This window comes from Hypanus sabinus, unplaced genomic scaffold (assembly GCF_030144855.1).
Source record: "Hypanus sabinus isolate sHypSab1 unplaced genomic scaffold, sHypSab1.hap1 scaffold_99, whole genome shotgun sequence".
Classification (NCBI taxonomy): Eukaryota; Metazoa; Chordata; class Chondrichthyes; order Myliobatiformes; family Dasyatidae; genus Hypanus; species Hypanus sabinus.
In genome coordinates, this window is record NW_026781846.1 from 1,053,172 (window position 1) to 1,066,706 (window position 13,535).

The 13,535-nt window shown below is 44.9% G+C and overlaps 1 protein-coding gene across 1 annotated transcript in view; it reads right to left on the reverse strand.

Annotated features, from left to right (window-relative positions):
* LOC132390618 (uncharacterized) overlaps window positions 1-13,535 on the reverse strand; it is a 68,494-nt gene that overhangs the window by 10,158 nt on the left and 44,801 nt on the right. The window contains exon 12 of the mRNA XM_059963216.1: window positions 5,012-5,062. Coding sequence (XP_059819199.1) covers window positions 5,012-5,062 — 51 coding nt within the window. The remainder of the gene's footprint in view (window positions 1-5,011; window positions 5,063-13,535) is intronic.

Sequence of the window (13,535 nt, forward strand, 5' to 3'; positions counted from 1 at the left end):
CATCGTCGAGGCATTGTTAGGAAAAGTATCAGAAGATTATAAATGATGAATGTGACTCTGCGCTTTTGACCAGGGGAGCAGGGAAGACGGCAGCCGCTTCGTGGGCAGTTATCCGACCTTGGCTACGCTGAGCTGTTTGAGAGTACTTCAAGTCTCACTTGAGGAAGTGAGAGCGCTGCGCTGGTTCCGCCGGGATCTACTCCATGTGATATTTATAAAAGATTTAGATGAGTAGGTGGAACGGTGAGTTGGGACACTTGATAATGGTACAACGGTTGGTTCGTGGATAGTGCCCACGAAGACCCGGCAGGACATCTGAAAATTTTGACAAACTTCTATAGGTGTGTATTTAGAGTATCTCAACTGGCTGCATTACACCTTGCTGTGTATAGACTGATGCCCTTGAACGGAATATCATTGAAAACGTAGTGGACACCAGCCAGTTCATCACGAATATTACCCCACCTTCAACCGCGGAAAACTTCTGGATGGAGGCTGACGCAGAAATTCAGCATCCATCATCGAGGATCCCTGCAAGTCTGCTCATGCTGTATTCCCGCTGCTGTTCTCAGAATCTATGGACACTCCCAAAGACTCTGTATCCGATAATCTCCATATCCATATTTATTGCTTACTCAGCTGTTATTATACCGATTTCTTATTTTCCATTTTGGCTTTCCTCGTGTTGGTCATTCCGTTCAGTGGTCGCTTATCTGTCTGTTGGCTGTAACATTACGAGAAGATTAGAAGAGCACAGGTCCGTAAGGTACAGGCGTAGAATGCGCCCATTTGGTCCATTGAGTCTGTTGCATCATTTTATCACAGCTGATCCATTTTGTGTTCCCTTTCGGCCACTATCTCCTGTCTTCTCACGTATCCCTTCAGGTCCTGACTAATCAGCATTCAGTGTAGCTGTTTCTGAAATATACTAAATAACTCGGCACAACAGCTGCCTGTGGCAACTAAGTCCACAGATTTACTCTTTCTAAAGGACACCCCTCTATACTACTGTTTCTTCTTGTCTTAGATTCCGGCACAATTGGACGTAAACCTTCAAATGATCTCTATCGAAAAGCTTTCAACCTTCCATGGGTTTGAATTCGGACACCCTTCCTCTTCTGACCTCCAGTGAGTAGAGGACGAGAGCAATCAGATGTTTCCCAGTGGCCACAAATTTTAATTCCACGTCCCATTCTCATTCTGATATGTCTATCCATGGGCTCCTCTACTGTCAAGATGAAGCCACACTCAGGTTGGAGGAACAACTCCTTATATACCGGCTGAGTAACCTCCAACATGATGGCATGAACATTGACTACTCCAACTTCCGTTAATGCCCTCCTCCCCTTCTTACCCCATCCCTGGCATATTTAGTTGTTTCTTTTTCTCTCTCTTTCTGTCTCTGTCTGTCCATCAATTTGCTTGTTCTCCATCTCCCTCTGGTGCACCACTCCTCCTTTCTTTCTTTCTTCCGAGGCCTCCGTTCCATGATCGTTTTCCTTCTCCAGCTCTGTACCACTTTCGCCAATCACCTTTCCATCTCTCAGCTTTTCCCCACCCCCTCCGGTCTTTTCCTTTCATTTCGCATTTTCCCTTCCTCCCACCGCTTTCAAATCTCTTTGTAACTTTCCTTTCAGTTAGTCCTGACGAAGGGTCTCGGGCCGAAACGTCGACAGTGCTTCTCCTTTTAGATGCTGCCTGGCCTGCTGTGTTCCACCGGCATTTTGTGTGTGTCGTTTGAATTTCTAGCATCTGCAGATTTCCTCCTGTTTGCTTTTTACATGACAGTCCTTCCAATCCAGGACATATTTTCCTCAACCTCCTTTGAATTCTCGAAATTGTCAGCACATACATCCTTAGAAGAAAGGCCCGAAACTGAGTACAAACTCCAAGTGAGTCCTCTTCAATGTTTTATAAATCCTCAATATTACGTCCTTGCTTTCTTCTATGCTATTTCTCTTGAAATAGTTACTGACATTGTACTTTCCTTCCGCACCTGCGATTCGGCAAGGAAACTTGACTTTATATTATTGCTCAAGGACACCCGAAATCCTTTACACCTCAGATCTTTGATTTTGTTTCTGCTGTTGGAAAGTAACCTACCTATTTATTTCTTCTGCCAAGTTACATCACCATCAACTTCCTGACAAGTATTCTATCTGTCACTTGTTTATGCATTCGTTTCATCTGTCTAAGTCTTTACTTAGTCCATAAATCTCCTCTAAACTGTCTGAAAGTCTACATATTTCGTATCATCTGCAAACTTGGCCACAAAGGTATCAGTTTATTATCCAATTCATGACACGAAACTTTAAAAGAAGCTCTCCAAGCATTGATCCCTGAGGACCAACCATAGTCATCGGCAGACAAACAAAAAAGGATCCCTTTATTCGCACAATTTGCCTTCTGCCTATCCATGCTAGTATATTTTCTGTAATACCATCGGCACTTCAGTTGTTAAGCAGTCTCACGAGCGGTACCTGTTTTGAAGGCATTCTAAAAGTCCATGTATTTATCATCCCCCTCTGGCTATGTTGCTTCTTATTTTCTCAAAAAAAAACAAACACAATAAAACAACAGATTTTCAAACAGGAGGTTCCCTTGAGGATATCTTGCTGATCAGGGGCTATTTTATCATGGGCCTGCAAGTTCGCCGAACTACATCCTTACCAACCGCTGATGTCGGGTTAACCTGTCTATAATTTATTTAAATGTACGCCTCTCTCTTCTTGAGGAGTTACGTGTCATTTGCAATTTGCCATTCCACCGCAAGCATGTCTGAGGATTTATTTCGGAACCAGGACAATTAGTGCCTCCACAATCTCTTCAGTTCCTCTTCAGAAACCTAGAATGTATGCCATCCCGAACAGCTGACATCCGCATTACACCTTTCCAAGAAATTTCTTCTTTGAAATGGCAACTTCTCACACTTCTGCCCGCTGTGACTCTCTACCCCCGAAGCTTTACACAGTAACGTGTGATGCAAAATACTTGTTCAGTTAGTCCGCCTTTGCCCTGTCCCCCATTACTAAGTCTGCAGCTTTGTTTCCAAAAGTCCGATATCCACACCCGTCACTCTTGTACACAGTATGCATCTGAATAAACCTTTGACATCGTATTTAATATTATTGGGTAGTTCGTCTTCGCGTTCCAAATTTTCCTTTTCAATTAATATTTATTTCTCCTCTGCTGTTTTTTAAATGTTTCCCTGTCTTCTAATTTCCCATTAATGTTTGCTCTACGATAAGACCTCGTTTTGACTTTTGTGTTGCTTTTGACGCCTCTTGACAGACAGGGATGTGACTCATTTACTTTACAATGCTTCTCCCTCTGAAGGGTGTATATAACACGCGCTTTTTTTTTCGGAAAGTCGGAAATTCGGATTTTTTTTTTCGGAAATTCCAGCCATTGCAGCTCTGCCTTCAAAGCTGCCGGTGTAGTTTTCCATTTAATTTTAGCCAACTCCTCTCTCATGCCACTGCAATTTCATTTCCTCCATGGTAATGATGACACATATCACTCTAGCTTCCCCGTCTCAAATGTCAGTGTGAATACATCTTAACGTAACTGGGAAGAAAATAACTTTTGGTATCGTGCATTATATTCTTGGCTAGTATGCCACCCAAATTCATCTCTTCCCTTTTCATCACTTTTAGTTGCCTTTTGCTGGATATTTTAAAAACAGCGGAATCATCCAATGTACCGCTCACTTTTGCTACCTTGTATGTCCTTTCCTTTTTGTAATGCAATCCTTACCGCCATTTGTCAGCCACGGTTGATTAGCCGTGCGACTTGATAACATTTTCCTCTGCGGTCCACATCTATCCTGTGCCTTGGAAAATTAAAACCAGAAACATCATCTCTGATTTCCCGTCAAGTCAGCTAATATCTTCCTCCAATTCACCTCGGTAAGCTCCTTTCTCATGGGCCTTTATATCCCCTTAATTCATTGCGATACTGATTCATGTGAGTTACACTGGTCCCTCTCAAATTGTAGTATAAATTCAATTATATTATGAGCACTCTCTCCTGAAGTTTTTTTTTTCCCTACCTTAATCTCCCTCATAAGGCCTGGTTTATTACACAACAACTAATCTAATATTGCCTTTCCCCGAGTAACCTACAGCTGCTTAAAAAAGCCATATCTTAGGTGATCGACAAATACCCTTCGTTGCTATCCCACAACAACCTTTTCCACCAATCACCTTACATATTAAAGACCCTCATTTACACTTCTAATACTCATTTTCTAGCTCATTTTGCATTCTCAAAAACACGGCTACTATTTTGATTTCCGTAAGTGCATCCCAAACCGCTTTTGTTTATACACTTTCGGTTTCATAACTCCGCCTACAAAGATTAAACGGTCCAGGACTCTTTGCAACCTCTTTCTAAAGATGCATCACCAACCGATACAAACAGTTCCATAACACCGCCTAATACTCCCTGGTTGTCCTTTCAACACAGAGTATATCTTTTGATGTTCAGCTCCCAGCTATGGTGTGCTTTCAGCCACGACCAATCCCAAATTTCGGCACAAGTTCATCCACGTTATTCTGAATTGCACGCGCATTTAAATGCAGCACCTTCCGTCCTGCATTCTTCGCCCTTTGGAACTTTGCCTCAGTGCCTGAATTTAACTCTTTGTTCTGTCTGCATTTGTACGCAACCATTGACATATCCTTCCTCACGTTAATGCTACAAACAGCATCAACATATAAACCCGTGTGCGCATCCTCAGCAAGACATCCTGTTTCCCGTTCCACTGCCATCTTAGTTTACACAACTTCCAACGGCTCTGGTAAATGTGAGAAAGTCAATTGTTTTCTCTAGATTCTCAGAAATGCTTCAACAAGTTGCCGCCCATGAAGAAGCGCAGGGAGCAAAGTGCGCTTGGTGTTACTGAAGCGCACCCGACCTTATCCGTCAGTTTCTGCAGCCACCCGATACAGCGGAACTGTAGCTTGATTGATCGCCCCGCCCAGAGTCACAGAGTCCGATTTCAACTTACTCGCCACTGGTAAGGGCTCCCGCAGACGTGCGTATGCTACGTTTTCTGAGCCTGTGGGGAAACATAGAAATGATTATATCTCCGTGATCTGGAATCCGTAATCCGCTTCCCCTGTCATTAAACCATCCCCTTTTGGCCATTTCCCGGTCCTGCTATCCACGGCGGCCTGCATTTCTGATTCGCTGCCAAAATTTTCAAGCATGTCAGCCTGAAAAGGGATCCGTTTGAAGCATGCGAAGTAAACAGAGGACGAGAGGACCTGACAACCGGACGGGATGCTCAGCGAGGCACAACTGCGACGGACAGTGAGCAGAGGGGGGAGCCCAGAGTGGGGCCAGAGCTCGGGTAAGTTATTAAGCAGGGCGGCAGGCTGAGTACATGAGCTGGGTTGAAGGGCTGTCTGTGGATGACCATGCAAAACCTCAGGAGCGTTCTTTGTTCGCAGGAGATAGTAGCTGGGTGATTGTCAAGTAACGTAACGGGAATGCACAGCAAGGACAGAGTTCACCTGTGACAGTTTCCCCACAGTATCACCATATAACAATTACAGCACGAAAACAGGCCATCTCGGCCTTTCTCGTCCATGCCGACGCTTACACTCACCTAGACCTACTGGCCCGCACTCAGCCCTTAACCCTCCATTCCTTTCTTATCCATAAACCGATCCAATTTTACTTTAAATGACAATACCGAACCTGCCTCTACCACTTCTACTGGAAGCTCATCCCACACAGCTACCACTCTCTGAGTAAAGAAATTCCCCCTCGTGTTACCCGTAAACCTTTGCCCCCTAACTCTCACCTTATGTCCTCTTGTTTGTATCTCCCCTACTCTCAATGGAAAACGCCTATCTACGTCAACTCGATCTATCCCCCTCATTATTGTAAATACCTCTATCAAGCCCCTCTCAACATTCTACGCTCAGAAGAATAAATACGTAACTTTTTCAACCTTTCCCTGTAACTTAGGTGCTGAAACCCAGTAACATTCTAGAAAATCTTCTCTGTACTCTCTCTATTTTGTTGATATATTTCCTGTAATTCGGTGACCAGAACTGTAACACAATAATATGAAGAGGACAGCCAAACACGACAGACACACGGTCACCGTGTCTCTGGCACTGAGGGTTTTGCAGTGGCTCAGAAGAGCAGATTGGTGAAGCTGACTGCAGTGTGATAGAAGTCTCCACAGTCAGAGGAACAGAGACGAGATTCTGTGGGCACTATTGCGATATCCGGATGATAAGTTATCTGTCCATTCGAGGGTAAGTGATGTCTCAGTTGGGGTCCAAGAGAGAAACGATGTATTAAGAGTAGATAAGCACAAATGGCTTATTAAGACGAATAGACAGAGTGGAGAGGCAGCGCCTCTTCCCCAGGGCACCATTGCTCAATACAATAGGACATGGCTTCAAGGTAAGGGGAGGGAAGTTCAAGGGGGATATTAGAGGAAGTTATATTACTCAGAGAGTGGTTGGTGCGTGGAGTGAACAGCCTGAGTGAGTTGTGGAGGCAGATACACTAGTCAAATTTAAGAGACTACCAGACAGGTATATTGAGGAGTTTAAGATGGAGGGTTATAGAGGAGGCATGGTTTAAATTTCGGCACAACATTGTGGTCCGAAGAACCTGAACAGTGCTGTATCGTTCTATGTTTCTATGGCATAAAGAGACACAATAACGAAGTCCTGCAGAGAGAGTTTAGGGGGGCTCGATAGAAAGTTGACAAACTGGACCTACAGGACAGTATCCTCTCGATTGCTGTACCACATGGACAAGCCGAACCAGGGGTGCGTGAAAAGTGCTGGCTGATGAGCAGGATTTTCGAGATCTTGAATATAGAGATTCGCGGTAGATTTTCTGAATTTATGGAGCGATCGATCAATAAGCAAGTATACATAAACAGAAATAACTTTCAGACAGGAACGCAAGTAAGTTTAAAACAATATGCAGTCTTTTGAGCAAGTTTTCTTCGAATTGGCCATTCGATGTCGTAGTGCATTAAAAGAGCTGCTTTTTTATGCAACCCTCGCTTCGCCTAGCGGCGTAATATAATGGGTGATAAACCCCGGCCCGGGAAAACGTAAGGAATCACGTTTGGGTGGATGCTGTGCGATGGGTGCCCTGTTACAGAACAGTGCCCGAAATAACAAACAGTGCACAATATGCGATTAAACGATTGAGCTTTATAACTGTTAGTTTGACTATCTGGTTAGTAGAGAAACGAAATAAAGGGAAAATAAACAATCTTATTAGACTGTCAGTGCGCAAAGTTGGAGCTCAGTCACAGGCCGATCGTTTAACATTAACTCCTTCCGATCGTCGCTACCATTTGGACCCTTGCTCCCAGTCCACCCCGTCCGGCGGTCTACCAAATATCTCCATTCGTGCCTTCTCTCCTCATGTCCCTGCATCGCTGGCAAAAGCAGGGCGAAATAAACTCCTACCTGATTCACAACACAGGGCAACAAAATCCCGATTGGTTAACCAGCATACAAACGTCATAGAACCATAGAACATTACAGAACAGAAACAGATCACTTGCCAATTCTTGGCTGTGCCGAACCATTTTTCTCCCTAGTCCCAACTACCTGCACCTGGACCATTTCCCTCCCTGCACCTCTTATCCATGTACCTGTCCAAGTTTTTCTTCAATGTTAAAAGTGAGCCTGCATTCACCACTTCAACTGGCAGCTCATTCCACACTCCCACCACTCTCAGTTTGAAGAAGCCACCCCATGTTACCTTTAAACTTTTTCTCCCTTCACCCGTAACCCATTTCCTCTGTTTTCTTTCTCCCCTAGCCTGTGAAAAAAGCTTGTTTGCATTCACTCTATCTATACCCATTATAACTTCATATACCTCTATCAAATCTGCCCTCATTCTTCTGCGTTCCAGGGAATAAAGCCTTAACCCAGTCAAACTTTATCTGTAACTCAGTTTCGCAAGTCCTGGCAGCATCCCTGTAATCCTTCACCGCACTGCTTTATCCATATGGATATCCTTCCTGTAATTTGGTGACCAGAATTGCAAACTATACTCCCAATTCGGCCTCACCAATGCCTTAAGCAACCTCACCATAACATTCCAACTCCTATACTCAATACTTTGTTTTATAAAGGACAACGTACCAAAAACTCTTTTTACGACCCTATCTACCTGTGACGCCAATTTTAGGGATTTTTTACCTGTATTCCCTGATCGCTCTATCCTGCTTGTCCTCCTCACTGCCCTACCATTGTATGTTCTGCCTTGTTTGTCATTCCAAAGTGCAATACCTCAAACTTGTCTGTATTAAACTCAATCTGCTATTTTTTCAGCCCATTTTTACAGCTGGTTCAAATTCCTCTGCAAGCTTTGAAAACCTTCCTTACTGTCCACCGCATCTCAGAACTATGTATGCTCAGCAAATTGGAGGATCCAATTTGCCACATTATCATCCAGATCATTGATATAGATGACTAATAATAATGGACCCAGCACTGATCCCTGTGGCATATCACTAGTCACAGGCCTCCACTCATAGAAACAATCCTCCACTACCACTCTCTTGCTTCTCCCAATGAGCCAATATCTAATCCAATTCATTATCTCACCATGTGTACCTAGCGACAAGAAATATTGAAAACTAACCTCCTATGCGGGACCTAGTCAAAGGCCTTAATGAACATCTACTGCCTTCCCTTCATCCACTTTCCTGGTAACCTCCTCGAAAAATTCTAATAGATTTGTGAAACATGTCCCACCACGCACAAAGCCAATTAACCCCTCAATCACACTTAGAACCATAGAACATTACAAAACGGAAACAGGCCTTTAGGCCCTTCGTGGCTGTGCTGAACCATTTTCTGCCTAGTCACAATAACCTGCAGCGAGACCATATCCCTCCATACCCCTCTCATCCATGTACCTATCCAAGTTTTTCTTAAATGTTAAAAGTGAGCCTGCATTCACCACTTCAACTGGCAGCTCATTCCACCCCACTAATGTGTGTGAAGAAGCTTCCCATAATGTTCCCTTTAAACTTTTCCCTTTTCACCCTTAACTCATGTCCTCTGTTATTTTCTTCCTAGCCTCAGTGGGAAAAAGTCTGCTTGCATTCACTCTATCTGTACCCATCATATATTTAGTCTCCCCTCATTCTTCTACACTCCAGGGAATATAGACCTAACCTATTCAACCTTTCTCTTTAACTCATTTTCTCAAGTCCTGGCAACATCCGTGTAAACCTTCTCTGCACTCTTGCAACCTTATTAATATCCTTCCTCTAATTAGGTGACCAAAACAGCACAGAATACTCCAAATTCGACCTCACCAATGACTTATGCAACCTCACCATAACATTCCAAATATTATACTCAATTCTTTGATTTATTAAGGCTAATGTGCAGAAAGATCCCTTTATGACCCTGTCAACCTGCCAGGGAATTATGTATCTGTATTCCCAGATCCCTCTGTTCTACTGCACTCCTCAGTTACCTTGTATGTCCTATCTTGGTTTGTCCTTCCAAAGTGCAATACCTCACACTTAGTCTGCATTAACCTCCATCTGACATTTGTCAGCCCATTCCTCCAACTGGTCCAAATCCCCCTGCATGCTTTGAAAACCTTCCTCACTTTCCACTACACCTCCAATCGTTGTATGATCAGCAAATACACCTCCAATCCTTGTAATATCAGGAAATCTGCGGATCCAATTTGATCTGGATGACAAATAACAATGGACCCAGTACTGATCCCTGTGGCACACCAATAGTCACAGGCCTCCACTCAGAGAAGCAATCCTCCAATACCACTCTCTGGCTTCTCCCATTGAGTCAAAGTGTAATCCAATTTACTACCTCACCATGTATACCTATCGACTGAATCTTCCTAACTAACCAATACAACATCTTTTGCTTTCCCTTCATCCGCTTTCCTAGTAACCCCCTTGAAAAATTCTAATAGATTGGTTAAGCATGACCTACCACACACAAAGCCGTGTTGACTCTCCCTATTAAGTTCCTGTCTATCCAAATACTTGTACATCTATCTCTTTGTAACCCTTCCAATAATTTACCTACTACCAACAACAAACTTACTGGCCTAACATTTCCGGGAATAACTTTAGAGAATTTGGTAAACAGCAGAACAACATGAGCTATCCTCCAATCCACCGACAACTCACCCGTAGTACCGACATTTTAAATTTCTCTGCCAGGGCCCCTGCAATTCTAACACGAGTCACCTTTAGGGTCCGAGGGAAAACCCTGTCAGGTCCTGGGGATTTATGAACTCTGATTTCCCTCAGGACAGCAAGCACCTCCTCCTCTTCAATCTGTATAGGTTCCATGACCTCCCTACTTTTTTGCCTGGTTTACGTTGACTTCATGTCAGTTTGCTTAAGAAATACAGACGCGCAAATAAAAGAACATTTAAGATCTTCCCCATTTCTTTTGGTTCCACATATAGCAAACCACTCCCATCTTCAAGAGGACTAATTTTATCCCTTACTATCCTTTTGTTCTTCATAATACTGGTGAAGCTCTTTGGATTATCCTTCACTTTGACAACCAAAGCTACCTCATGTCTTCTTTTAACTCTCCTGATTTCTTTCTGAAGTGTTCTTTTTTCTGCACTATTTATATTCCTCAAGCGCCTGATTTGCTCTCTGTTTCCCATACATGTCATACCCTTCTCTTCTTCTTTATCTGAGATTCAATATCCCTAGAGAACAAAGGTTCTTGTTCCTTATTCAGTTTGCCTTTATCCCTCTCAGGAACATACAAGCTCTGCACTCTCAAAATTTCTCCTTTGAAGGCCTCCTTTTTACCAACGACATCTTTGCTATAAAATAACCTGTCACAATCCACGCTTGTTAGATCCTTTCCAATTTCTTCAAATTTGTTCTTTTTCCAGTTTAGGACATCAACCCGAGGACCAGATCTATCTTTACCAATGATCAAGTTAAACTAACGGTGTTATGATCACAAGTGTTATGCACTTATCCAGGTAATTTTGTATCCATTCAGCTTTCAGGCGGCCGAGAAACTTCAGTAGCCTCGCTTCATGTTCTGCCAATCTGAATCCAAATACTATGAGGTCATCGATATACAACAACACCTCAAACAAGTTCATATCCCCCGCAGTCTTCTCCATGAACCGCTGGAAGTTTGCAAAGGCTCCCAATATGCCCTGGGGCATCATTTCGAACTGGAATAATCCCAGGGGACATATAAATGACGGCATCAGTCATCGGGATCTGGTAATAACCACTACTCAAATCCAGCACACTAAACCACTTCGCACCTCTCAGACAGGCCGGCGCGTCTTCGACACTCGGGTCGGTATACTGGTCACGGATGGTGCGGTGTTCAGAGTCCTATAGTTCACACACATGCGTACCTTCCCGTTCTTCTTCTGGGCCACTGCTACTGGGGCGCCTTGGGGCTTCGGGAATCAGTGATGATCCCAGCTTCTTTCAGCTTACACAAATGCTGCCGCACGTCTTCCACGTCTGCAGGGGCCAGTCACCGCGACCTCTCTCTAAACGGCGTGTCCTCGGTCACCCGCAGAGTGTGTGCAGTGCTCTTGGAACAACCCACATCACACTCGCCACTGGAAAAGACACCTTTCATCTACAACATCTTCTCTACAAGACTCCTTTCCTTAACCCTGCGGCACCGGACATTCCCCCGAGTTGAATTTCAGCTCCGCCCACGCGTTTTCCCATAGACCCTCCCCGGCGGGCCTCACAGTGACACTCGACATTACCGTTATCGGGAATAAAATGAGCGAAGGAGATGCCCAGATTGAAGGTGACCTCCCTATTCGTGGTGTTCCTGAAAGTCACTGACATCCTGCTTGCCTGTACAAACGAGGGCTTCTGTAGTTCGGACCTCACCAATACCCCAGCAGGAAATCCGGACATTGCCTCATGATCTTCCGGAACATCCACAAAGAGGGTTCGCTCTCAGGCTTTCCGGGAAATTTGGGGGTCCCCTTCACCCTCGGTACTTCCGCGGGCGGTACCACTATTAGCTTCGACTGGCTGAACCACACAGTCCCTTGTTTAAGTTAGGTATCCAGCCCAATGCAACCACGCACTTTCTCAAAAGCAGCTCAAAACACAGGGTCCACCAGAGGACCATACAAGTATTGAAACGCCGCCCTGCTAAACAGGTTCCGGACAAAACAGCACCAATATATTAAGAACCTCAGACACTCCCACATCGGTCTCCGAGAACTCCAGTTTCACTGACAAATAACCGTCGTATCGATAATCACCGGCACTGAGACCTCAAATCTCCAGTGCATCCAATGGTGTCAAGGGTAAATGCGTCAGATACCGGTTGTAAAACGAACGGTATAGTAACGTGACCAGCGATCCGTTGTCGAGTATGGCTTTCTCGTAATTACCCTCTGTCCACAGTGACACAGTGGAACGTGGAACCACTAAGCCTTCAAGAATAGGAAATGTTGCTTTGGGGAATTCTTGCTACATTGCCGGGCAGGTGTTCCCCAGAGACACCATGCCGCACCCTTTCAGTGTCTCCTCTAAGTTTTCCCTACGAGTGTCCCTGCTGAGGTACCCGAGGGCTGACTCTCCTTCTGGCGTGACACCTGTATTGTGTACCCCTTGCGGAATCCGCCCTCGTCAGCTGCATCTAATGGGGGCGGGGTCACACCCGCTGATTACAGACCAAGTATCTCCGTTCTCAACTCTCCTACAATCTCCTCAGCGGCTCCCCGGTGTAGGGTATCTGTAGTCACGTCACCGCAGGGAACCACTACCGAGGATTGTACCCTGCTGACTGCGTCCTCCCGCGACTCCCCGCGTTCTCCTCTTCCCGTACCTCTCTGACCAGCTCAACAACAGATGCAGTGGGCGCGTATTTTGAGAATTTATGAGACCCCACGCAATCAGGTCATGGTGCTGGGTGCCCCCGGCTATCTGGACCATTCTTAACACATCCAACTCACCCTCCCGAATGACCCCTCTGCGCCGCAAGCAATTTAGCTGCCTCTCCAGAAGAAAAATAAAATCAGAACACTTCTCTCCCTTCTCCTGACGCATGTTTAGAAACCACACCATGAGCTCCAGTGGGCCTCCAGTCGGACCAAAAGCATGGTCCAGTGCTCGCGGATGATTGACAGCTGTTGTTACGGCATACCTTAAGCTGACGGCTCGCAGATCGTCAGCGTCCCTCCCATTCAATAATTCAACCATTCATCATCCTGCACCGTCACTCATCTAACAAATGAGAGTACCTTCCACCCTCATCTCATACTCCTCCTCCCCTTCAGGAGTGGGCGTTATTCCAATGCATAGGTGGAACGTGCCGTAGCTGGGTCTTTGAATTTGATTTCTTCATTTATTGTTCAGAGAATTACGGGCGGATATTATTACACTTCACGTGGGACATGGTCTATTTAAACATTCCGAATCCGACCACTCTTTCCTCGCACTCCTCAGAAAGGATAGAACCCACCCCCAGCTGCCTCAGCGCTGGTCTGCATTAAAAAGAGTCCTGCGCCCGCTTTTT